This window comes from Triticum dicoccoides, chromosome 6B (genome assembly GCF_002162155.2).
Source record: "Triticum dicoccoides isolate Atlit2015 ecotype Zavitan chromosome 6B, WEW_v2.0, whole genome shotgun sequence".
Taxonomy (NCBI): domain Eukaryota; kingdom Viridiplantae; phylum Streptophyta; class Magnoliopsida; order Poales; family Poaceae; genus Triticum; species Triticum dicoccoides.
Window position 1 is genome coordinate 252,245,209 of NC_041391.1, and position 26,971 is coordinate 252,272,179.

The following is a 26,971-nucleotide window of genomic DNA, read 5'->3' on the forward strand; positions in this document are numbered from 1 at the left end:
TGCGTCGTTCCCACCATGCATACCAGATTGTTGTGGCCACTAGATCATTGCGCTGGACATCAGCCACCAGTGGACATATGGTACTTTTGGATAGTAGGAGATCGGCCATCTCTCTCTACTGTGCTGATTTCATTCACTAGCTCCTGTAGTCCAAGAATTCGCCAGATTTCCCGCACCCTCGGGCATAGAAACATGGCATGCCTAATGCTCTGACAGTCCGAACTACAAAGGGGAAACTGGGAGCTTGTAATTATATGTCTGTTCGCTAAAACACCACAACAAGGAATAGCTCCAAGCAAAGTCCTCCAACACATGGATTTTGATTTTTGATGGCACACACAATTTCCAAACGGTACGCCAGACTGGACTAGTACTTGAGGCTTGTAATGAGTTTGTCGCCCTCAACTTGTATATTGGTTAAGCAAGGAAACAAATCTTCAAAGAAATAAAAGGGAAGTTTATAAAAAGAGGGAAAAAAGAAAAGGCCCAAAAGCAGCCCATAGAGGCATTGACACAGCCGTTTGAAACGAAAGAGAAAAGTCGGAAGAAGAAAGAGGAGAAAAGAAAAGGCGAAACCTCCCGCGAGACCGAGAAGAAAAAGCCGGCAGGGCAGGCGGGCTGGTGGTGGTGGTGGTGGTGGGAGGCGCGCGCGGGTGGGGTGGGCGTCGTGGGCGGTGGCAGCACAAACAAGCAAACCTTCCAATTTACTCCTCCCCACCTTCCCATCCTCCTCCTCCTCCTCCTCCTTCCCCCCTTCCCCAAATCTCAAAATTCCCGATTCCCGTTCCGAGCCATACCAAAGCTCACGAGCACACGCCACGTGATTCCGATCCTGCTAGAGGAATCCCGAGGCTCGGCATGCGGCGGGGCGGCGGCGCTGCGACGGCCGTTGCGGCTGCGGCGGAGGCGGAGGGGGACGCGGGGGCGCGGTTCCGCGGCGTGCGGAAGCGGCCGTGGGGCCGGTACGCGGCGGAGATCCGCGACCCGGCCAAGAAGGCGCGGGTATGGCTCGGCACCTTCGACTCCGCCGAGGACGCCGCCCGCGCGTACGACGCCGCCGCGCGCATGCTGCGCGGGCCCAAGGCCAAGACCAACTTCCCCCTCTCCCTTCCCCATCACCACCAACTGCCGCCCAGCTACTCGCCCTACCCTGCCGCCGCTGTCCCGACGTCGGTCGCCGCGGCGGCGGCCAGGCCAGCCTGCAGCAGCCTGAGCTCCACCGTCGAGTCCTTCGGCGGGCCGCGGGCGCGGCCGGTGCTCCCGCCGCGGCCTCCGCCGCCGCCGATCCTCGACGGCGACTGCCATAGCGACTGCGGGTCCTCGGCCTCGGTGGTGGACGACGATTGCGCGGACGCCGCCGCCTCGCCGTCCTGCGGTGCCCTGCTCCCGTTCGACCTCAACCTGCCCCCGGAGTTTGGCGGCGTTGCATGTAACGACGACGACGAGCTGAAGCTGACGGCGCTGCGACTCTGAAGTCAGAACCACCCGGTGGTGGTTAGAGAAAAAGGATAAGGAGAAAAATATTTGGTTCTTCCCTTCTCTCCATAGCCAGCACGATCCACCACGCTGTTGTTGCTGCTGCTCTTTACGTGATCTGATGATGATTAATGTGGCCTGATCTACGAATCGGCCTGCTTGTTGCCGCTGGTAGCGGTGATTATTGCCGACTACCGCCGGCAGCTCGCTGTGGTTGTTGTAATATAGCAACATTTTACTTGCTTCCTCTTGTGAGGAAGTAGACACCTAAAGTAACTTATTTTCTTTTTTAGCCACATGTGTTACTGTTACTCATTTAGGCTCATTTGTTTCGAATTGAGAACAAAGGAAAACAAAGTTTTGTTTATGAGAATGATACTGGGTGCTTAAATGCTAGAAAATTCGAGCTAAAAGTTGTTGTGTTAGAGGGATGACCTTGATCTTAATTTCAACCTTGGTACAACCTTCTACCTGAATACCCCCATTATTCTTCCAGTACTGTAAATAGACTAACCTTACCATGGTTCTCATAATGCTTATGTTGCTAACATGTGAATTATTCTTATATGTAGTTTTGGTTCTTAAATCAAGTCTCACACTGATGTAGATGTCTGTCATAGAACAAAGAGAAGTTTACTTTGGCTGCTCAAGATGATGGGATGTTTGTCCTATTCTAATTCATATAAAGTAAGTTCACAAACTAATTTGTTGTGGACACCTTCAGCTATGATTAATGCATCCGGCATAATTTAGGCCGAATCATTAGCATGTATAATTGGGCATACTCATGAGCTGAAATCAACAGACAAAACAACTGATCATGATGACACAAGATGCTAACAAGATTAGTTCTGACAATTAGCAAAGTTATGCTAACAGCAAACTGTGATGGAGTAACATGAAAGTAAAAGGATTTTGAATATACTCTTGTATCAGTAGATTTTTTGTTTCTGTTTGATGTATGATAACGAGATTATATTTGATTGCTTATTGGTTGTGAGGCCTACCCAAAAACCTCACATTTCTTGGCAGTTGCATATGGCTGGCACAGCAATGGTGATCTACTGATCCTATTACGTATATCTTGTTACATTCATGTGAACAAATATCTATCTACTTACGGCGTTATTTGTAATTAAAGGATAGAAGCAACTTTTATTAGCTTAAGCCTACCCACAAACCTCACAGTTCTTGCAACTTCCATATGGCTGGCGCAGCAATGGTGATCCACTGATCCTATTATGTATATCTTTGTTACATTCATGTGAGCAAACATCTATCTACTCAGGGCTTTATTTATAATTAGAGAATAGAAGGAACTTTTATTAGCTTAATAATCACATTGTCTTTGTTGTACAGTAATTTATTTGTATGTGGTGACAGAGTTCCACATGAATGGTATTTTGACTGCCGTTTTACATGAATAGCACTCTGTGATATTACCATTAGGATAAGTTGATTTTGTTACGGAAGACATCTGGAACTCCACGTTCTTCTGGATATTCCAGTTTCCTGTTTTTTTGCATCCATCAGGATAAATTGGATGACCATTCAGATGGTAAATTTATGATAGCAGGTGCATTGGGTTTGCCTATGAATATATGCTTGGATACATACAAGAATGCACTGCATCCTTCCCCTTAGTAACCGTGTTGATGTTTTAGTTGACGTGGAATTTTTTCCGGGTGTCTTCTAGAAAACATGCTCTGCAAATTTTATCGTAACATATCTGATTATGCAAGCGGTCCATTGTTATTCACATATAATTTTCGTGCTATTCTCCTAGGAGCAGTGACGGACCATGGCGCACCACAGTCAAGCAATGTTGCTCAGTGGCTAAGTATGTGCTTCTGGTCTTTTTCCAGTCATATGCTTTCTAGAGTTGATGCTTATAAGGTGGATTGAAATTCCTTATTGTGCTATTAGTTTGGCAAATTCTATGGATCATGAAATTTATATTATTACGTGTCGTCATGCAATTTGGCCTTGTCACATGTCGCATCACGTCTTTAAAGTACTGTATTTGTGAACAGGCATTAAGAAAAATAAGTCAGAATCATGTGAGACACCTCCCGGTATGCGCAACATTATATGGTTATTACTCCTATATCAGAAGCTTTGGGGTTCCAATGGCAAAATATTTACAGTGCACTTTGTTATTCCTTTCTTCATGTTTGGTACATTCAGCAAGGGATACTACTGTACCTAACCAACCTCAAGTATTGGAGAAAGGTGATGTTTTGAAGCCAGCAGCTTCGTGAATTACTAACAGTGCCAACAACAAAGCAGTGGACATCCGTTGCATCTTGGAGCGATCTGTGCCTGGACAGCAGGGTGTGGAATCAGCTAAGGTACATGTGGGATGTTGCCAATTTGTGGGTGCTTCTTTTCTAGCTGTCAACAATTTGCACAGAGGCTATTTATTTTTAGTTGTGAACACAGTACTCTAATATGTTGATGCTGTTGAGCGAAGTTTAATTCTCTAAAAATGGGCTGTCGTTAGGAATATAGTATCTGGAGATATCGTTGGATTGACTTGCTTATTTGCTTTCCTGTTAGTTCTTGGCAGCCCAATCCTCTGTTAGCTGGGCTGCCCCGTTATACTTTAGGACATCAGGGCGCATCCTAATATCATCGACATTCTAGCAGACACACTGCTAGTTACAACGGTAGCAAGAGCTATTTTTTACTGCGATTCAAGTTCAGTTATAACCAATTCTATGAGGACGGCGAAAACCTTCGGACAATCAGTTTCCTAACTTGCAGTGCTCTTCCTTGAATCGTCTCTCTTGTGGCAGGAGTATCTGCCGGGAGGAGGACCGGATGCATTACAAGAAAAGAAAGAATAGTAATGGTGCCTGCGTGCAAACAATCTTTAGAACCGGGCTCTTGTGAATCTGGGCGGTCCTACGCTCAAAGCCCATATCTCAGATGCATGCCCATTGGAATAGCCCATCACCAGGACGAAATTATTCATTTAGCGCAGTTCCCCTTTCCTCTCTTATACCAACTTCACATCCTAAACAACAAAAGGAAGGGCAAGCAAACCCGACCTGGTGATCTTTTGATCATTTTATTGATGCGATTTTCAGTGAAAGCTGAGATGGGGCAATTGTGGAGGGTCAACTATTGTCTTATTTTTCTTATTCCTCTATCCTAAATTAACACTTGATGAGGATTAGTCATGCAAACTGTACCATGCCATTCTCATGTGCTCATACGGTCATACCAGCTTCTATTTGATTGTAGATATAAGGGGGGAAAAGTGTATGTAGAATATCTGGTAGGCTATAATTAAAAGCCAAAATGTCATATTACTGTTGATGGGATGAGAAAGATATTGTTCTCTTGGGATTAAGTGTCTTGAGAAAACACTAAAAATCCAGGTGACCTCCCTATCTGCCTCATCTCAATATTGTCATTCAGAAGATTTGTAAATTATGTAATAATTGTTATTTGGATCATGCTTTATATTTCACAGTAATCCAGGACAGTGATTTCACTCAGAGGCTCTGGATTATCCATATATTACTTTTCACTCAGTACGGATTTCTTCGGTGCATGTGTTCACATGCTTGCTATTATTTTCTCTTGGGGGCATCTACGTTGCTCTCTCTCCAATTTAAATCTCTGGGAGCAAGCCATGATTGTTGGTCTCACATGCATCTGTTTTGTGTATAATTTGATCTACTACTATTGTTGATGGCACTTGTTCCACCAGACTCGACCACTGACTGAGCACCTGTTTTTTTTCTGATAATGCACACAAGCAGGTTGCGGGGTGTATTTTCGCACTCTATATTTGGTATTTTCTTTGTATTTGGTATCATGAAGTATTGAGCGGCAATGGTCATGGTTGTGACCATTTCCTATTGTGTCTTTCATGTCTGCAAAAGGTAAAGTTAGCTGGTAGTACATACTCCCTCCGTCCCAAAATAAGTGTCTCAACTTTGTACTAGCTCTAGTATAAATTTGTACTAAGCTCAATACACTTATTTTGAGACGGAGGGAGTACTTGCTAGCCACCAAAGGTGCCCCAAATTTTGCGCGCACAGCAGCACCATTTCCCGTGATAATATGTACGCTTGTGCAGGGTTAGCGGGCACTACTAACTAACATTGACATCTTATTGCAGCATGTGCTCCGACATTGCTGCCATTAATCTACAAAAATGGTGATCTTTCGATTAGATTCTTCCTTTCTTGACTAAATTATTGGTCTGCGCCTTTGTTTCAGCTGCCCCAGATCCTGCGCGCTCGGTGTCTGCTGATGAGCATGCAAGGCAAGCGTCTCCCATGTGCCGGATGCCGCGAACAATTCCGTGTGGTAATCGGCTGACAGAGACGGTGGCGATCGTGTTTGTGGATTGCAGGGCTGGACTTGTTTCTGGGCGCAATAAAGATTTGGTCATGGCTCCGTTTCCAGCCCATGTTGAGGTTCTCGGTGCCTCCTCGGTGCGTCTTTCTTCCCTCCATCGCTCGTCTCTCCCTTTCCAATTGCGTCGCCATTAATGCGTCAGCTGTTGATGAAATGTGAGCCAGCTAATAGCGGGCCTCTGCACGCTGTAGTGCTGTGCGAAAGGGGGTACCGCTCTGCTGCCTTGCACATAAATTTCTGGGCGGTTCGCTTACGTCTTCCTTTTTTTTTGGCTTGCTAATAATACGCTGCAAGTATAATGCGTGCTGTTAAAGCTTAGTCATGTCCTGAGGAAGTTGTGATCCATCTAATTCTTGTCCTCATTCGTCCTTTCTCCACAGCAGTGAGCAAGCTACGTTTGGTCCGAGTGATCAATTCCATCTACCACAAACTTGCTGCTGTTATCTACAGCTCACCCTAAACAAAAGATAGAGAAGCCAGAACAGATTCGGTTGAAAACAGAAGGCTGTCATACGATGTTGGCTGCCAACCTGAAAAAAAAAATCTCCGAGGAACAACTCAACAGAGACACGATTGTACACATACTATTACAATAACAAAGTATTTTTTTTGACAGAGATTTCAATAACAAAGTAAATGGCGTATGGCTAGATGATTGCGGTTTGTTTTCCTGCCTTGACCAGGTCAACCCGGTTGAGGATGGATGATAATGGCAACTTGGCGAGAAGGATTCATTTAAGAAGCGGCCATGGCTGCAACAACCACCGTCCTCTCCCCTCCCCTGTGGTTAAGTTAGGTGGGAGATTAGGTTTTTAAGCTTTGAGCTGTTCCTTTGGCACCATCCTCCTTGCTTTCCAGTGTCTCCCTCCATAAAAAGCACGGCACATTCCAACTGCCACCTTGCTCCGCCGCGTTCCGTCGCCTCACAGCTGTGCGTGCTGTCCCGTGAACTCTTCTCTTCTGTTGCGCGCTTCCCTTTAATTAGGCCGCTGTCAGTTCCAGCAGGCTTCTGAAACTCCAATCATAAGAACCACCCTGCCCTGCGAGCACATCCATCGCCTCCCTTCCCACACCCTCTCTCCTCCTCGTTTCCTATCGTCAATTGTGATCGAGTGGGGAGCGAGAGAGAGAGAGAAGAGTGGAGAGGAGAAACAAGGATCGACCAAGAGGTTCCCTCTCATCAGTTCATCGCCAGGCGTCATCATCATTTCTTAATGGCCGTGAGTACCTAGTATCTCACTACGTTTGCATCTCCCCTTTTGTGGTTACCGATGCTTTACTGCCTATACTCGGTGCATGCACGCATGATTTCGACACTGTTATGGCCGCTTGATCATGCATTTGTTTTGTTTTTATAATTTTGGCTCATGATTGCTGCGTTTGCATAATTGTGATCAATGGTGAAGTAGTATGCATGTACACGTATGGCCGTATGGAATTGACCATGGTTGGGCATGGAACGATGATGGATCATGGGGCGGTGCCGCCGTCCCCATGTGCGAGCATCAAGTTGGCAACACATGGTCATTGTTAGGCAGCAGCAGACAAGGAGTTAGGGCTCACGGATCTGGGCATGATATGGAGGGCTCGGGCACATGGCATGCTCCGTCCTCAGATCCATCCAACATGATCGGTCTCATCCTCGAGCAGAAGCATTCTTCAGAATGGGGAAAAGGAGACCTGAGCTTAGCTTTGCTTGGGATGGACGATTGATTGTTTAGAATTGGACGTCCAAGCCACTCCTCTCATGCCTACTATCCGGTGCATTTGGCACTGCCAGGTCTAGTTTGGTGTTTATTACCCGCTAGCTAGCTGTCGTTGGGTTTGACATATCTGTAATGTGACAGCTGACGACGCGAGCAGCACTAGCCTAGCATGGTGTTGGTTTTGCTTTCCGACGACGCGTACGTTGGTTGGCCTTAGCTGGGAGCTTGCTGACACATACATAAGCTGCCATGCCTAATTTTTCCTCCTCATCTTTAATCGCCGCTAATTACAACCTGGAACTTATTAAGGTTCCACCTGCTCTGAATTTCTAACCGACGAGGAAATGTCCAAGTAGATGAAAAATGAGGTCAAAATTAGATTGATTTTTATCTGTAAAATTATTACTACTATCGGGTTATTAAGATTTTGGCGTGGTGCGTGTGCAGGGGAAAGGGCCGGTGGTTCCCAAGTTCGGGTCGTGGGACGCCGAGAACATCGGCTACACCGTCTTCTTCGAGAAGGTGCGCGAGAACAAGGCCGCGCCCGTGCCGGGCACGGCGGCGCCAGCGCCCAGGGGGCACGACGACCAAGAGTTCGACCCCTACGAGTACTACGAGAACCTCAGCCGGAACGTGCCCTCGCGCCCGCCCAGCTCGCACGGCCACGGCCACGCGGCCCCGGCGCAGCACTATGACCACCTCGGCGGTAACGTGCCCTCGAGGCCGCCGACCTCGCACGGCCACGGACACCCCTCGCCGGCGCAGCACTACCCCGCGCAGCACGGCCACGGGGGCTACCACCGGCGGAACGGGAGCAATGGCAGCAGCGCCGCGTCCGAGGTCAGCAGCCGCGCCAGCAAGTTCTCGCCGCCCAGGCCGTACCAGCCGCGCTACGGCAACAGCGGCGGCAGCTACCACCAGCCCCAGCAGCAGCAGCAGGTCGCCGGCGCGTACGCCGCCCCGGTGCCGAGGCACCACCAGCAAGCGGCGCCAGCGCCGAGGGTCACCGCGTCCCCGCCGGCTAACGAGCGGCGCCCGGGCCAGGGCGTGCCACCGCAGGCCCGTGCCGCCAAGGCCCCGTCGGCCGTGCCCAAGTTCGGCGTGTGGGACGAGCAGAACGCGAACGCGGCGGCGCAGGGCTTCACGGTGCAGTTCGAGAAGGTGAAGCGGCACCGGGAGGTCGCCAAGGCCGCCGCGCCGGACGTGCCGCCGGTCGCGAAGCGGCAGCTCTCGCCGGACCGGGTGGTGCCCACGTGGGGCCACCCGCGAAGGAAGCCCAAGAAATCCTTCCTGTCGAAGGTACGTACGCGTGTACTGTTTGACGCCGACGCTGCTACCACTTCCTGTTCACCGCATTTTTCGACTCACTGTAAAATAAAATCTATTGTTTTGTGCAGGTCTACGGGTGCCTGTTCCCAGTGGTCAGACAGTGACGGGGCAGCTGGTTGATAATATTAACCCGACCATAGCGGCTGCTGCTTTTGATCTCATATATGTTTTTCTGGAAGGAACCCTGTAGTGTACACAGTATTTCATTTGTTCATTCGTTGTTCGTTATGAGTAATATATATACTCCTGGTATTAATAAATCATGGCAAGATAAAAGCACTTGGCGTATACGTATTTTAAGTGCCCGCAAAAAAAAAGTATATACATATTTTAAGTGCCAAACTCTGTGTATCCAGTGTGTATCGGTGTATGCATTTGAGACTTCCAAATGCGTGGCACGTGCACGTGTGAGTACTAGAACTAATGTAATTTGATGCGTATGAGTGCGATAATGAATGAACAAAAAGATGTGATTGTTCTTTGTTTGGAGCGTTACACAGACCATACTAAGGCATCCATTTTATTGCCATTAGTTCTTTCATTCTTTTCTTAAGTGGTTTTCGTATAACAAATATCGGCTGAAGTGAGTTCTCTCATGGATAAATATTTTTGAAATGGGTATGTTCATCCAAAATACTTGCTGAAATAAGTATCTTTATTATGTGCAAACACTTGCTGAAATGAGTTCTTTTATGCCTTAACCAGCGGGTTTCAGATTTTCTTTTGGAGTAGCTGCCCTTTAGGACTTCGGACTACGAATTGGCAAACGTGGAGAGGGCGGAATACACAAACGAATGAGAACGACCAAATTGTGAAATCCGAGCTAACGAGGCATAGGGGGTGAGAGGGCTGGAAAGAGGCTCAGTTTTACTACTATTCTAAAAATAGTCGATGGAATTTATTTGCATTGCATATTAGCTGCTAAATTATTTCTTTTGTTTCTAATAGGCCCACAAAGATGTTGAACCCTTCCTTACAAGACTATTAGTCGTTATAATCAGATGATGATTATGGACGAAGGAAGCATGGCCACATGGCAATATACAATAGAGTCAAGTAAGCCACTAGCTGCATAGGTGACTAATCTTGAAGAAGAAATAGCCAACGATGTCGCTACCTCGCAGGAAAATGAGTCACTGGCTTCCAAAACTAATTCTTGTGCGGAAGAGGGGCTATAAGCAACCATAATGGCTTATAATGAAAGACTTGCTATTGCCATACCGAAGATTTTTAACACCAATAACATATCTAAAGGCCTGTTAGGAGAACATGAAATAAAACCTCGGGTTGGTTTGGATTTTATTGCTAATTACTATTCTACTAAGCATATTAATTTGGTTGACTATCCTTGTATTGCAATGAAGTTCAAAGCTTTGGAGAACCCTCAAAAGATGTTGTGGGTTGTTAGGTGTTTGAAACATACATTTCCCGAAGCCCGAGATTGAAGATTGATTGCATATGTGGTGTTTGACTTGTGTTTTTGATAACAACCAAAAGATTGAACTATGGGTTGTATGGACTTGTTCTTTTGGTTACAACCAAACATTAAACTATGGGTTGTATGGACCGGTGATTCATATGGAACTAGAAGGGTTGGGTCGCTTTGCTACGCCTTTGGTGTTATTGTTTTTTTTTTAAAAAACCCACTCTGTTTCAAAATATAAGGTGTATTTTTTTTGAAAAGGCAAACCTTTTAACTTTGATCAAATTTGTAGAGAAATATATCAAAATCTAGAATATCAAACCGGTATTTTTAGATTCATCGTGAAATGAAATTCCATACTTTTTTGTTTAATATTGTGGATGTTGACATTTTTGCTCTAAACTTGGTCAAAGTTAAAGAAATGTGACTTTTAAAAAACTAATACCCTTTATATTTTGGAATGGATGGAATATTTAGTTTGGTGGGTGGAGGGAGATGATAGTGCTTTTTATTTTTATTTATAATGCATTGATTTCGTGTGCCTTTCGTGGTGTGATTCTATGTTATCGGCCAACCAACCGATATTTATGTGGAGAAATTTCAGTGTCAGTGGTTGCATATACTATATTGGTGCTACAATATCAAATGCAACGCTTCTTTTTCTATGTGGTGGGAGGGTGTGTGGGATTGATATGTTTTTATAGGCTGGTTGCTGCTAATTGATTTAAAAAATTGTTTGTCCGATCAAAGTCGTGAACCAAATCCAAAATTGGAAACCTCAATTAAATGAAAGAGTTTTAAAATTAGGGAACTTAGCGAAATTGAATGAGAGAGCTTGAGAAATTATTGACCCGGTCAAAATCGGACGACACAATTCTTAATTGAATACCTCAATTAATTATGAGGCCTTAAAAATAAGAATGCATAGTGTATAATATAAAAGAATTGAATGAGAGTGCTTTGAGAAATTGTTGACCCGGTCAAAATCGGATGACCCAATTCTAATTGGAGACCTTAAAAGAATGTGGGCTCTTTAAAACTAGGGAGCTTAGTGTTATAGAGGACGTTGAACTCTGACATGAAATGAAATGAAGTTCAAGTTTTGCTCATTTTATGGAGTTACTATTTTAATATGTTTTTATAGTAATATGATGTCGAAGTTTTGTGACAACTACTTTTTTTAGGATACATTAATAAGATTCAGCTACGGTGGAGTATGAAGTGTATATGGACTTGTGAGAATACAAGAACAACATGTCAAGTTGAAGGGAAAGCACTGAAGATTAAGAGATCTTCCTCCTCTCACTGTCGACACTAAGGTCACACCTCTCAGGCGCTTCACACTAGGATCAACTTTAACATGGAACCAGTCAGACGAAGCCAATCCGCCATTGCCCTCTTTGTTCAACCTCGCATGAGCGTTGTATCTCCAACCCCCCATGTTGCCCACAAGATGGAGTCCACCATGCAACATATTGGGGCGAGGGGGGCCGGCTAGACAAAGGACGAAGATTCTGGAGGAAGGCGATGGAACGAGTTGCAGCTGCACCATGAGCCAGAGGGAGGTGCATTTTGCACTGCCACACAATGAACCTCACCGTAGCTTAAACGCCCGATCGGGCAATCAGCACCACCGCATGGTGGTCTAAGCATAGATCCGCATTCACCCCCAACAAAGCCGACCGGATGGTTCGAGAAACCTAATCCAACAAGAGGAACAAAGGATCGAACACCTTGAAGCAAGGCGGCAGAGATGTACCTCCCAGAACCAGCACCGACCGCAAAAAGAAGATCATTCACATTGAAGATGGACTTGGAAGGAGGTTTATTTCCGAGCACCGTCACCACCACATCCATGGCTCGAGTACTAGATGACTCAACTGTTGGGGAACGTAGTAATTTCAAAATTTTCCCACGCACACGCAAGATCATGGTGATGGCATAGCAACGAGAGGGAGAGTGTTCGTCCATGTACCCTCGTAGACCGTAAGCGGAAGCGTTATGACAACGCGGTTGATGTAGTCGTACGTCTTCACGATCCGACCGATCCAAGCACCGAACGTACGGCACCTCCAAGTTCAGCACACGTTCAGCTCGATGACGATCTCCGTGTTCCGATCCAGCAAAGCTCCGGAGATGAGTTCCGTCAGCACGACGGCATGGTGACGATGATGATGCTCTACCGGCACAGGGCTTCGCCTAAACTCCGTGACGATATGACCGAGGTGGAATATGGTGGAGGGGGGCACCACACATGGCTAAGGAACCATCCGTAGATCAACTTGTGTGTCTATGGGTGCCCCCCCGCCCCCGTATATAAAGGAGCCAGGGGGGAGGAGGCGGTCGGCCAAGGAGGGCGCGCCAAGGGGGAGTCCTACTCTCACCGGGAGTAGCACTCCCTTCTTTCCAAGTAGGAGTAGGAGAAGGGGGGAAAGAGGAGGAAGAGAGGAAGGAAAGGGGGGGCACCGCCCCCTTCCCTTGTCCTATTCGGACTAGGAAGGGGAGGGGCGCGCGGCCCTCTCCTGGCTCCTTCCCTCTTCTCCCTCGAGGCCCATGTAGGCCCAATAACCCCCCTGTGATAGAGGCGGGGTGTCCCGATCTTTCGATGAGATGATAACTATCGATTTGGTGGAGACGACTTTGACGATCCGACTACAAACATGCAACGACGTTGTGCCTTAGCAATTGCTAAACCAACTCCGAGAGGTTATTGACCACGCCGGAGCACGATCAACCTGACCACGAAGGTCTATTCCTGCAAGCAATCGAAGAACAAGCAAGAATATGATAAAAGCAATCTGAATATCGCGAATATGTATGAAGTATTGATAATGGTTGGGATCCGAAAAGTGGTCTTGGTCTGGTCGTTGGACACAAACGAAGCACACGAAGTTGCAATGGCTAACTTTTAACTAAACAAATCCCAAGAAAAAGCTACTAGATGGATCTACTTATATAGGAGCAAGGGGTGGCGGCCAAGGAGGTGGGAGGACGTCCCAAGGCAGCCTAAACTAAATCTAGGTCGTACAAGGCCAATGGTCCCAAGTGGAGGTGATGTAACACCTTTGGACTTGTAGTTTGACTCGGATTCTGCTGCAGCATCAGATTGTTTCGTCCACAACTCAACGCTCCGGATGAATTTGAAGGTGATTCCAATTGGGTTGGAAAGTGCACGAAATCTAGTTTCCAAAAAAAAAGAATCACCCAATTCGGAGTCCGTATGAAAAACTTGTGTGCGTTTTGAGTCAGGTACGTCTATGCAGTCCGAATCTGAATCCAGAACGTGAGAGACTTGGACTCTATCTTCTCTTGGGCCAAAAGTGACGTGAGAGAACTTTTTGGACAGCAAATAAACATCTCTTTCTTCCTTATCTTCATATGTGGATTGTACAAATGTCCCATACACCTGCAATTAGACAAAACACAAAAGTGTGTGAAGTATTTTTGTTCTGGATAACATAAATAGATTATTGAATAGTTTGCACTAGAAACCACCTGACAAATATGCATATATGCAATATTTTTGGTCATATCCAAGGTAGTCATGTCCTCATCACCCGGGGGGTTCCGGTAACCTCCCGGTACTCCGGTAAAATGCCGATTTCACCCGCAACGATTCCGATGTCCAAATATAGGCTTCCAATATATCGATCTTTATGTGTCGACCATTTTGAGACTCCTCGTCATGTCCGTGATCACATCCGAGACTCCGAACAAACTTTGGTACATCAAAACTTATAAACTCATAATAAAACTGTCATCGTAACGTTAAGCGTGCGGACCCTACGGGTTCGAAAACTATGTAGACATGACCTAGAACTATTCTTGGTTAATAACCAATAGCGGGACCTGAATGCCCATATTGGTTCCTACATATTCTACGAAGATCTTTATCGGTCAAACCGCATAACAACATACGTTGTTCCCTTTGTCATCGGTATGTTACTTGCCCGAGATTTGATCGTCGGTATCCAATACCTAGTTCAATCTCGTTACCGGCAAGTCTCTTTACTCGTTCTGTAATGCATCATCCCGTAACCAACTCATTGGTCACATTGCTTGCAAGGCTTATAATGATGTGCATTACCGAGAGGGCCTAGAGATACCTCTCCGACGTTCGGAGTGACAAAACCTAATCTCGAAATACGCCAACTCAACATGTACCTTCGGAGACACCTGTAGTACTCCTTTATAATCACCCAGTTACGTTTGGTAGTACCCAAAGTGTTCCTCCGGTAAACGGGAGTTGCATAATTCTCATAGTTACAGGAACATGTATAAGTTATGAAGAAAGCAATAGCAGTATACTAAACGATCAAGTGCTAGGCTAACGGAATGGGTCATGTCAATCACATCATTCTTCTAATGATGTGATCCCACTAATCAAATGACAACACATGTCTATGGTTAGAAAACATAACCATCTTTGATCAATGAGCTAGTCAAGTAGAGGCATACTAGTGACTATAGGTTTGTCTATGTATTCACACATGTATCATGTTTCCGGTTAATACAATTCTAGCATGAATAATAAACATTTATCATGATATGAGGAAATAAATAATAACTTTATTATTGCCTCTAGGGCATATTTCCTTCAGTCTCCCACTTGCACTAGAGTCAATAATCTAGATTACATAGTAATGATTCTAAAACCCATGGAGTCTTGGTGCTGATCATGTTTTGCTCGTGAGAGAGGCTTAGTCAACGGGTCTGCAACATTCAGATCCGTATGTATCTTGCAAATCTCTATGTCTCCCACTTGGACTTGGTCCCGAATGGAATTGAAGCGTCTCTTGATGTGCTTGGTCCTCTTGTGAAATCTGGATTCCTTTGCCAAGGCAATTGCACCAGTATTGTCACAGAAGATCTTCATTGGTCCCGATGCACTAGGTATGACACCTAGATTGGAAATGAACTCCTTCATCTAGACTCCTTTATTTGCTGCTTCAGAAGCAGCTATGTACTCCACTTCACATGTAGATCCCGCCATGACGCTTTGTTGAGAACTGCACCAACTTACAGCTCCACCGTTTAATAAAAACACGTATCCGGTTTGCGATTTAGAATCGTCCGGATCAGTGTCAAAGCTTGCATCGACGTAACCATTTACGACTAGCTCTTTGTCACCTCCATATACGAGAAACATATCCTTAGTCCTTTTCAGGTATTTCAAGATGTTCTTGACCGCTGTCCAGTGATCCACTCCTGGATTACTTTGGTACCTTCCTGCCAAGCTTATTGCTAAGCATACGTCAGGTCTGGTACACAACATTGCATACATGATAGAGCATATGGCTGAAGCATAGGGAACATCTTTCATTTTCTCTCTATCTTCTGCTGTGGTCGGGCATTGAGTTTGACTCAACTTCACACCTTGTAGCACAGGCAAGAATCCTTTCTTTGCCTGATCCATTTTGAACTTTTTCAAAATTTTGTCAAGGTATGTGCTTTGTGAAAGTCCTATTAAGCGTCTTGATCTATCTCTATAGATCTTGATGCCCAATATGTAAGCAGCTTCACCGAGGTCTTCCATAGAAAAACTTTTATTCAAGTATCCCTTTATGATATCCAGAAATTCTATATCATTTCCAATTAATAATATGTCATCTACATATAATATCAGAAATGCTACAGAGCTCCCACTCACTTTCTTGTAAATACATGCTTCTCCAAAAGTCTGTATAAAACCATATGCTTTGATCACACTATCAAAGCGTTTATTCCAACTCCGAGATGCTTGCACCAGTCCATAAATGGAACGCTGGAGCTTGCACACTTTGTTAGCACCTTTTGGATCAACAAAACCTTCTGGATGCATCATATACAACTCTTCTTCCAGAAATCCATTCAAGAATGCAGTTTTGACATCCATTTGCCAAATTTCATAATCATGAAATGCAGCAATAGCTAACATGATTCGGACAGACTTAAGCATCGCTACGGGTGAGAAAGTCTCATCGTAGTCAACTCCTTGAACTTGTCGAAAACCTTTCGCAACAAGTCGAGCTTTATAGACAGTTATATTACCATCAGCGTCAGTCTTCTTCTTAAAGATCCATTTATTCTGAATGGCTTGCCAATCATCGGGCAAGTCAACCAAAGTCCATACTTTGTTTTCATACATGGATCCCATCTCAGATTTCATGGCCTCTAGCCATTTTGCGGAATCTGGGCTCATCATCGCTTCCTCATAGTTCGTAGGTTCATCATGGTCAAGTAACATGACTTCCAGAATTGGATTACCGTACCACTCTTGTTGGGGATATTACCACTGGGCATGAACCGGCCTATTTGGGCCGGGTTAACTTCATTAGTAATGTAAGCAGATGAAGGCCCATGGCCTGTAGTCGGTTTAGAAACTGTAGCCGTAAACCGGCATGATATGTAAACTTGTATTGTAAGTTAGGAATAGAGGGATACCAACCGGGATACGAGTATGAACCGGTTGGGACTCTATGGACCGACGGGCGTCACCCGTGTATATAAGGGGACGACCCGGCGGCGGTTCAAGACAGACAACTACAACTCGAGCCTAGGCGAAGCTTGTTTGCTCCCTAGCCATAGAGACCACATCAATTCCATCACAACTAGACGTAGGATTTTACCTTCATCGAAGGGGCCGAACTAGTATAAACCCTCGTGTCTTTGTGTCCGCTTTAACCCCTTCAAGTTAACCCGTAGCGATGGCTCCACAACTAAGTCCTTTCACTAGGACATCTGCCGTGACAAATCCACGACAGTTGGCACCCACCGTGGGGCTATCGCACGATGGTTTGATGATCTTGGAGGGCAAGCTCAAAGGACTCGAAGGCTATGCTGTGGGCCGGATGACCAAGAGTCGTCATGGCAAGATCTACATCGACGATGCAGGATGGGGTCCCGAAGCCGATTCGATCGAGTACGGGTACCGGGTCCCCTTCGGTGGCATACACGTTTTCATCGGCAAGATTGGTGAGCGTGGGCCTGAGCCGGACATCTGCACCGACCTCGTCGAGACGGCTCAGCGTGCGAGGTCTACCCAGGTTAAACCGGCCGTGAAGCGTGCCTTCGTGGGAGTCATCCACGGAGGAGAGCATGAGGACGAGTCAGAATTCGGTAGCGAGACCGTCGTCTATTCCGGCGATGAGTCTTCAACCGGAGAGACCGAATCATTGTACCAGTTGCAAGATGACCAGATCAGGGGCTGTTTCGATGGCGACAGTATTTCGGACCCCCTAGATCAGATCAACCGGGTTGGAATATTCATGGCCGGGACACAGGCGGCGAATCACTCCTCGACCGCAGCAGCAATGCACTCCGGATCAGCAGCGGCAGCGGCAGCAGGGGCAGGAGGCCTTGTGCGCCCGCCGGTTCTTGTTCTGTCGGATCTGTTTAACGCACTAGCTGCACTTATGGCAGAGGCCAATCCGGCGGACCAAGAGGCCCATGATGCAGAGATTGCAAAGGTGAGAGAGCAAATTGTACATGCCAAGGCCGACCTGGCGGCAGAGAAGGATAGGATGGCCGCAGAGCGGGCCGCTTTGGACGCCCAGGCCTACAAGCTCATGCTTGACCAGAACGCATCACAGGAGGTCTTGAAGCGGAAGCACAGATCACGCCTGCCATTAGGGTTCGACCCTCAGAATCTCTTTCACACTCCGGGAGCTGGAACCAGTAATCCGCCGGGGCACCTGGAGGCAAACCGGATCGAGGCACCAGGGCCAGGAGCGACGATCCAACCCCGCCTGATGGAACCTCCTCGACAGAACATTGTGATTCCTCTGCCGGTCCAGACACCTCCGGGTCATTATTCTAATCCTATGGACAATCTTGTCGCAGCTGCTGCGCGATTAGAAGCTATCCCGGTGGAAGGAGACACTCCGCAAGCAATAGAGACACGCCGGGTTAAGGAACTCCTCCGGACCGCTTTGATTCAACAGGAGGCATATTCATACAGCCGCGATCGGATTCACTCCACACCTCGTCCAAGCCGGAGCTATAGCAGGTGCCTGGATGAACCGGCCATATCGAGCAACGCGCGAGGCCGCGAAGCGGCCCGTGGCAATAACCTGGCAGGTGGTGTTCGCGATGCTCAGGATGTGGTGGACCGGGCCCAGGCACGAAGGGAGGCCGAGTTAGCAGCGCAGAACGAGGCGGGTCAGCTTACACCGGTTCGTCCTACCACCTCTGCCGGGCCAGGGGTCGCATCCGCTTTGGGAGTGCCTTGTTTAGTCCCCGCTTTACGCAATGTATGCCTGCCCAAAGATTTCAAGGGTCCGCGCAAGGTGCCGAATTACACCGCTAATTTATCTCCAGAAGCGTGGGTAGAGAGTTATGAGATGGCCATGGAGATGCTAGATGTGGATGAGACCGCGTGTGCAAAGTACTTCACCATGATGCTTGAAGGCACGACCCGTACTTGGTTGAAGAGCCTGCCGCCTAATTCTATCAGCTCATGGGCCTAGTTGCGGGCCCGGTTTATCCAGAATTTCAAAGATACGTGTAAACAGCCCAAGTCCATAGTAGACCTGGCGGCTTGTGTTCAGGAGGACGGAGAATCAACAACCCATTGGGTACACCGCGTTTCAGAAGTCTTGCACTCGTGTGACAGGATCAATGCTGACTCTGCGATCTTAACCCTGGAGGGCAACTGCCGGTTTAAGCCTTTAAAATTGAAATTGGGGCGCATGAAGCGGTTTTGTAATGACATGGGAACTCTCATGGCCGCTTTAGTGAAGTATGCTGATTCGGATAGTACCAAGGATCCCGAGACTGACGATGATGAAGCAGGGAAGAGAAAGAAGAATAGCAACTCCAAGGGGCATCAATACAAACCGGCGGGCCATGGAAACGGAGGCAAGCGCAAGGCGGATGGCAGCATGGACTTTGTGGCTAACACTAACGCACAGGACAAGGGTCAGCGGCGCAGAGGTAAAGCGGCAAATCGTAATGGGGCTCCAAATCCTAACACGGATCGTTTGAATTATTTGTTGAATCAGCCTTGCCCAAAACATGGGACGAAGGAGGCGCCGGCTAACCACCTTTGGAAGGATTGTTACATTATGCAGGAGTTTAAAAACTCTAATGCCTTCCGGTATGACCGCGGGTCAGGGGGCGGTTCAGGATCCGGTTTCCATGGGCCGGGTCACGATGGAGCTTCCGGTTCAGGTTTCAATCAGGGCGGTCACAACAACCAGAATAATCAGAACGGTCAACAGCAGCAGCAGCAGCAGTCGGGTTATCAGAGCCAGCCAAAACAGTTGAACAATGGACAATATCATGTTTTCACAACTAGCTTGGATAAGCGTGACCAAAAACTCCACAAGCGAGCAGTGAACTCTGTTGAACCGGCCGTACCACGTTACTTACGCTGGTCGGAGTAGCCTATCGTGTGGAGCAGGGAGGACCACCCACCCCGGTTTGACAATCCGGGCCAGCTAGCATTAGTGGTAGACCCTCAGGTGGGAGGTTATAAATTCACCAAGGTACTCATGGATGGAGGGAGCAGTATTAACATCCTATACTATGAGACATTCCGCCGCATGGGGCTAACAGACAAAGATCTCAGACCGTCTAATACGGTGTTCCATGGTGTGGTGCCTGGCAAATCAGCGTATCCTGTTGGTAAGATAGCCCTGGACGTGGCTTTTGGGGACGAGCATGATTCCCGATCCGAAAAACTAACCTTTGAGGTGGTGAAGATCCGGAGCCCGTATCACGCCTTGTTTGGGCGGTCGGCTTATGCCAAATTCATGGCGCGGCCTTGTTATATCTACTTGCAGCTCAAGATGCCGGGTTACAAGGGGACAATAACGGTTCATGGGAGCTGTAAGGTTGCTTTGGAATGTGAGGAAGGTGATGCGGCTTATGCAGAGTCGGTTTGTGCCACAGAGGAGTTGAAATATTATAAGGACAATGTTGATCCGGCGGACATGACCCCTTTGAAGAAGCCAACCACAGAGCATGATTCGGATCTGAAGTTCAAATTGGCAGCTGAGACCAAGCTTGTTGACTTCGTGCCCGGCGATTCGTCCAAGCAGTTCACTGTCAGTGCCAACTTGGACCCTAAATAGGAAAGCGCGCTCATCAAGTTCATCCGTGAGAATCGGGACATTTTTGCATGGAAACCTTCTGACATGCGAGGTGTACCGAGGGAACTCGCTGAGCACACTCTTAATGTGGATCCTAAGTATAAACCGGTAAAGCAATTTCTCCACCGGTTTAACGAAGAAAGGCGCAAAGCCATTGGAGAGGAAGTGGCCAGGCTTTTAGCAGCTGGTTTTATCATTGAGGTGTTCCATCCAGAGTGGCTTGCTAATCTGGTGCTGGTTCTTAAGAAAAACAACACTTGGCGTATGTGTGTGGATTACACGGATCTTAACAGGGCTTGTCCAGCGGATCCTTTTGCCCTCCCCCGCATTGACCAGATCATTGATGCCACGGCGGGTTGTGAGCGTTTGAGTTTTTTGGATGCATATTCTGGATATCATCAGATTGAAATGGCGGTTAAGGACCAGGAGAAGACAACGTTCATTACTCCCTTTGGAGCCTTCTGCTATGTATCTATGCCCTTTGGGCTCAAGAGTGCCCAAGCCACTTATCAACGGTGTGTACAGAATTGCCTGCATAAACAGATCGGCCGCAATGTGCACGCCTATGTGGATGATATTGTAGTCAAGTCAAGGCAGAAGGAGACGCTAGTGGATGATTTGAAGGAAACCTTTGACAACTTGCGAGTTTACAAGATGATGCTTAACCCGGCCAAGTGTGTCTTTGGTATACCGGCAGGCAAGTTACTGGGTTTTCTTGTGTCCAACAGAGGAATTGAGGCTAATCCGGAGAAGATTACGGCTATCACCTCCCTGGCTAAACCGAAGTGTATCAACGATGTTCAGCGTTTGGCGGGCCGGATCGCCGCACTGAGCCGGTTTATCAGCCGCCTCGGAGAGAAGGCTATCCCTTTGTACCAGATGCTGAGAAAGACAGATCAATTCATCTGGAGTCCGACTGCTGATGAAGCATTGGAGGACTTGAAGCGGCAATTAGCCAATCCGCCCGTTCTTGCGGCTCCGGTCGACAAGGAGCCGTTATTGTTATACGTAGCGGCCAATGCTCGTGCAGTTAGCGTGGCTATTGTGGTGGAACGCAAGGAGGCAGGCAAGGAGTATCCGGTTCAGCGGCCGGTTTATTATATCAGCGATGTGCTTATTGAATCCAAGCAAAGGTATCCACATTGGCAGAAGCTGGTATATGGAGTTTTCATGGCAAGCCAGAAGTTGAAGCAGTATTTTCAAGGGCACCCCATCACAGTGGTCAGTTCAGCTCCCTTGGGCGATATCATACAGAACTGGGAGGCGACTGGCCGGATTACCAAGTGGGCTATAGAGCTTGGGCCGCACGGATTGAAGTACGTGCCTCGGACGGCGGTGAAGTCTCAAGCACTTGTTGATTTCATCAATGATTGGACGGAGTTGCAAGCACCAGAGGAGAAGCCGGATCACACATATTGGACTATCCATTTTGATGGATCCAGGCAATTGGAAGGCTCGGGGGCTGGAGTCGTATTAACTTCCCCACGAGGTGATAAGTTTTGTTATGTTCTCCGCTTAATGTTCCCTTGTACTAATAATGCAGCTGAGTACGAAGCCTTGCTCCATGGTCTCCGGATGGCTAAAGAGATGAACTTAAGCCGGGTTAAGTGCTTCGGTGACTCGGACCTCGTGGCTCAACAGGTGTCTGGCACTTGGGATTCTAAGGACCCGCTCATGGCCGCATATCGTCGTGAGGTGGATAATATTGCGGGTCACTTCAAGGGTTATCAAGTGGATCACGTGGACCGTCGAAAGAATGAAGCGGCGGACGCTTTAAGCCGGTTGGGTTCTCAGCGCAAACCGGTCCCGCCTAATGTCTTTCTTGATGTGTTACACAACCCGTCAGTCAAGCTCCCAGGTGAAGCGGATTTGGCTATTCCTGATCCGGAGGCTCAATTGGTGGCAGCCCTGCATGTCATTCCGGATTGGACAGTTCCTTATCTTGCGTACATGAACTGGGGAGAGTTGCTAGAGGATGAGATTCTAGCCAGGCAGATAGTCCGGCGATCCAAGTCTATGACAATTGTCAATGGCGAATTGCATCATTGCAGTGTATCAGGGGCGTTTCAACGTTGTGTTTCTCCTGAGGAAGGCTGTGAAATCTTACGAGAAATCCATGAAGGGGATTGTGGTCACCACGCCGGTTCAAAGTCTCTGGTGGCAAAGGCGTTTCGTCACGGGTTTTACTGGTTGACAGCGCATGCTGATGCGGAGGACTTGGTTAAACGGTGTGATGGCTGTCAGAAATTTTCAAGGCGTGCTCATGTGCCGGCTCAAGAATTGAGGATGATCCCAATCACTTGGCCGTTTGCAACTTGGGGGCTGGATATGGTCGGACCTTTTAAAAGATCCAAGGATAAGAAAACCCACCTTTTGGTGGCAGTTGACAAATTTACCAAGTGGGTTGAAGCGGAGCCTGTCAGCAAGTGTGATGCAGCGACAGCGGTGCAGTTCATCAAAAAGGTGATTTTCTGGTTTGGCTTTCCACACAATATCATTACTGACAATGGTACCAATTTATCCAAGGGTGCTATGAAGGAGTTCTGTGAACGTGAGCACATCCGACTTGACGTATCATCAGTGGCTCACCCCCAGTCGAATGGGCAGGCAGAACGGGCTAATCAAGAGATCTTGCGAGGCATCAAACCCCGGCTTATGGTTCCATTGTAAAGAACACCAGGATGTTGGGTTGAAGAACTACCATCTGTGCTATGGAGTATCAATACTACACCCAACCGATCCACATGATACACGCCGTTTTTTATGGTCTACGGAGCGGAGGCGGTTCTCCCTAGTGATATCCAGCACGATTCGCCTCGTGTGGCAGCTTATGTTGAAGCGGACAATGCGACAGCACGACAAGACGCTTTGGACCTATTGGACGAGGAGCGCGATATAGCGGCTGCCCGTTCGGCGATTTATCAACAAGATCTTCGTCGCTATCACAGTCGCCGGGTTAGAACCAGAACTTTTCAAGAAGGAGATTTGGTGCTTCGACTCATCCAAGACCAGACAGATATGCACAAGTTATCCCCATCTTGGGAGGAACCTTTCGTGGTCAGCAAGAATATGCAAAACGGGTCATACTATCTGATTGATATTCGAGAGCATCAAGACTCACGCACATCAGAGGAGGAGACCAACAGGCCGTGGAACATAGCTCATCTTCGGCCTTACTACACTTGAGCCATCGGCTCTATATATGTACATATCATGACACTGTATATATTATCTTTGATATAATAAAACCGGAGCCTCAGCTAAAGCGGGGTCTCTGTCTTTTCTTATCATGCGTGGTTACTTGGAGTGGTTCTGTTTTAAAGCGGCCTCCGGTTTACCCCTTGAAATTTGCTTTTTTATCACTTGGGGCCTTGGTCGTGTCCGAACCAACGCGACACCTTTTGATAGGAGAAAGCCACCAGATCACTTGGGGACATGGTCAAGTCTGAACCAGTCACGCCTCTTGATCGGCCTAAGGCCACAAAATCACTTGGGGGCTTGGTCGAACCCGAACCATTGCCACGCCTTTTGATTGGCATATATGCCACGGTTTCATTTGGGGACCTGGCTGACTTGAACCATTGTCACTCCTATTGGGGGCTTGGTCCTGTCCGACCATGGTAACACCATCTGATCAGCTCAGTATAGCATGTTTTTTGCAAACGGTTTTTATCATTGCCTTTGCTTCCATATTTATTTTATGGCTGTTTCTTAATTTTTGTTGTGTTTTCTTTATACCAACAACACTTTCTTACCGGTTCAGCTGACGGATTCGGTTCATTTTTTCATCCGGAGAAATATACCCGGTTTACCTTTCCTGTTAACATCATGGAGTAATAGGGGGGCTCATAAAGACCTAGTACAGTTTACATGGGAGTTGCTTTCCCCTTTTTACGGTAATGGTTTATACAACCTCCGCTTCAAGCTTGGCTAAGCCAACTTCATGCCCAGCGATGGCAGGTACTTTGTATCGCTTATTTTGATTATATGTTTTAAATACATTTGATGATATATATATCAAGATCATAAACCGGCTGACGGTATAACCGCCACCGAAGTTCAAGATTTTCTGATTGCAGGAAATATAAATTGAGGTTTTTCAAGCAAAAGCATCAGTACTTATGCACGAAGGCATATTCAAGGCAGAGGTATTAACTATCCTATTACAAGGCAACACGGTGCCCAAATAAGATCATTGTTATTTTGGCGGATCATCGTAAGGCAGCTATTTAAACCGGCTTCCGATTCAAGCCTGCTCATCGTCCTGCGCCGCTTCAGCTTCCTCGTCTCTATCCATTGGCTGGAAATCAACAGTGGTCCAGTCGATTCCCATTAAAGCTTGAAAGATAGCCTCTTGATGGATCAGAGAAGACAGTTCAATATCAGGAGCGTAAGTATGCTTACGGATTGGAGGAATTAGATTCTCCGCTTCAAGAGTTGGGGCAGGAACTCGCTTGTTCTGATCATTGTATTGAGCTTGATAATGCGTCAAGTCTGCCTCTTCAGCTAATTGACAAGCCAGAGGGCGTACTGCACAGTTTATTGCCCTCAAATCATCTTCATTGAACTCGGAGCCATCTTCCTTCAGGCTGGGATAGCCTTGAGCTGCCTCCACAGGATCGAAATCCGGCACCCATGCTTTTGCCTGGATCAAGGCATTAATGGCTCCGGTTCGAGCAGCAGATTTTTTCAGCTCTTCAATTCGGGCAGGAAGCATTGACAACCTATTAAGAGTGTCCTGGATTAAAGAGGGTGTCGGATTGTTATGAGAAGCTGTGGTGATAATCCGCTGCGCTCCGGTATACAATTGTTCAACTAACGTGTAGGAAGCCTTCAGCTTCTTCCGCACATCTGACCCTAAGTGCCCAATGCATGTACCTACAACAATACATGGCCAGTCTCAAACCGGATCTATTATAAGCAGGCCAGAATTGTCAGAGATGCCAAAAAGAGCTTACCAAAGATAGCAGCGGTCATGGAGTGTATTTGCCGCTTTACGGCAGTCAGCTCATCTACCACCGGTTTAAGGACAGCTTCAGCGTTTTCAGCTCTTTTTGTTAAAGCGGCCTTTTCAGTGGCCCAATCAGCCCGCTCCTTCTTGAAGCCCTCCTTCAGCAGTTCCGTGATGCTCAAAGTGCTGGTCAACTCCTCCCTTGCTTTATCAGTTTCGGTTTGTTGAGTTTTCAGAGTTTCTTGCAGATCAGTAATCCGGTCCTCTTTGACCCTCACTTCCGCCTGCATACAGACAGTGCTTGGCTTTAAACAAAACGGTACAAGAATTTGAAGTATCAACCACATAACAAGTTATACGCTTGATACTTGGGGGCTAATGCACCTTCAATTTTCATTTATTACTAAATCACAAAGTCCCAAGCTCAATACAGGTATTCAACTTGGCACTTGGGGGCTAATGACTATTTGCTCAATTATGTTCTGATGTTACAATCTTTATTGGAGTCCCGGTTTAACTATGCTAAGTTGAACCGGCCCTTTGTGGGGACCCCGACTCACAAGCCGTGATCACCGAATGCACGTGTACAGTGATCCCAGAGATCAATGCTCACTGAACACACAGAAGCTGAATAACAAGAGTCTTACATCCATACATACCGTCTTACACAAATAGTGACCAACATGGTCAAGTCTTACATCGATAAAGCCTTAAGGGCTGAACATCAAATGAAACATAGCAGCGGAAATCGTCGTTGATAAGCAGAACCCGTGCCATCTGCCTTAACCCTACAGGCATTCTGACTGGGAAACGTCCTAGTTCGCATGATCGTCTCCAAAGAACTCTTCTTCGAACTCCGCTTCTTCCATGCCTGGTCAATTAAATAACCAGTGGCAAGCCAATGAGTACTTTGAATGTACTCGCAAGCAACCCATGATTTGGTTCAAGGTACAGTAATGCATGACATAGGTAAAGTTTTGCATAAAGCTAGTTTTGAGTGCAAGGACATGTTCAACATCCTATAAGGCATGCATCAAGAGAATTCAAGTAACCATGAGAACTGGTCACAGATATCAACATAAATAGAGTGGGCACCAACCCATTTAATCATAAACAGAGTGGGCACCAACCCATCTCAATCGTGTCAAGTCCTTGGCTTGACCCAAGTCATTTCCACCATCTCACTCACATGGTTGAAAACCCTGGACATAGTTTAAGCAGCACCACCCAACCGTCCTTGACCGTGGACACGGCTATTCGAATAGTTTTACACTCTGCAGAGGTTGCACACTTTACCCACTAGATCCGGGGAACTTCCGTGTCATCCACGACCCGCGGTACCTCAAGTACCCGGGGTAAGCACCCGATCACCGCCTTTCCCTAGACGACACTAACATGGAGTCCACTCGATTGGTAGTAACCCCCCGTGCCAAACATTTCACATCATAAAGTTGTGGAGCCTCGCTCCCATATTCATCACATACCACAAGCACGGGGTACCAACGGTGTGTCCGGTGCCCTGTGAAAACAGTCATGGCCGCCCTACCTGGCACGACCCCGTCCCAAGAGAGAGCACCAACTCTCCCCCGTCACTAGTAATGCGGGCTCCAAGCTAGTATCGGTCTAGGTACTCAAC

At 47.2% G+C, this 26,971-nt stretch overlaps 2 protein-coding genes across 8 annotated transcripts; both read left to right on the top strand.

Moving 5' to 3' along the window:
- Nucleotides 1-653: 653 nt before the first annotated feature.
- LOC119323312 (ethylene-responsive transcription factor 3-like) lies at nucleotides 654-1,768 on the top strand. Its single transcript, XM_037596930.1, has one exon. It carries the CDS (start codon nucleotides 859-861, stop codon nucleotides 1,471-1,473), a length of 615 nt encoding a protein of 204 aa, XP_037452827.1. The 5' UTR covers nucleotides 654-858; the 3' UTR covers nucleotides 1,474-1,768.
- Nucleotides 1,769-1,900: 132 nt separating this feature from the next.
- LOC119323310 (class E vacuolar protein-sorting machinery protein HSE1-like) lies at nucleotides 1,901-9,182 on the top strand. 7 transcript variants are annotated; one of them, XM_037596928.1, is made up of 9 exons: nucleotides 1,901-2,163; nucleotides 3,263-3,316; nucleotides 3,510-3,551; nucleotides 3,664-3,827; nucleotides 5,713-5,930; nucleotides 6,234-6,453; nucleotides 6,537-7,073; nucleotides 8,007-8,858; nucleotides 8,957-9,182. In XM_037596928.1, the coding sequence occupies exons 7-9, from the start codon at nucleotides 7,068-7,070 to the stop codon at nucleotides 8,990-8,992; spliced, it is 894 nt and encodes a 297-aa protein (XP_037452825.1). In that variant the 5' UTR covers nucleotides 1,901-2,163; nucleotides 3,263-3,316; nucleotides 3,510-3,551; nucleotides 3,664-3,827; nucleotides 5,713-5,930; nucleotides 6,234-6,453; nucleotides 6,537-7,067; the 3' UTR covers nucleotides 8,993-9,182. The 7 variants fall into 7 exon arrangements, with proteins under 7 accessions (XP_037452825.1, XP_037452826.1, XP_037452822.1 ...); XM_037596929.1 differs by having other exon boundaries at nucleotides 6,237-6,453; XM_037596925.1 differs by lacking the exons at nucleotides 6,234-6,453; nucleotides 6,537-7,073 and having other exon boundaries at nucleotides 4,275-5,930.
- The last annotated feature ends 17,789 nt before the right edge of the window (nucleotides 9,183-26,971 follow it).

What these genes read in the sequence shown, in the direction of transcription:
- LOC119323312 (XM_037596930.1), top strand. Translation starts at nt 859, where the DNA reads ATGCGGCGGGGCGGCGGCGCTGCGACGGCCGTTGCGGCTGCGGCGGAG.
- LOC119323310 (XM_037596924.1), top strand. Translation starts at nt 5,772, where the DNA reads ATGTGCCGGATGCCGCGAACAATTCCGTGTGGTAATCGGCTGACAGAG. An exon ending in AGGTTCTCGGTGCCTCCTCG is followed by an intron (nt 5,931 to 8,006) that starts GTGCGTCTTTCT and finishes GTGCGTGTGCAG; the next exon opens with GGGAAAGGGCCGGTGGTTCC. An exon ending in AGAAATCCTTCCTGTCGAAG is followed by an intron (nt 8,859 to 8,956) that starts GTACGTACGCGT and finishes TGTTTTGTGCAG; the next exon opens with GTCTACGGGTGCCTGTTCCC.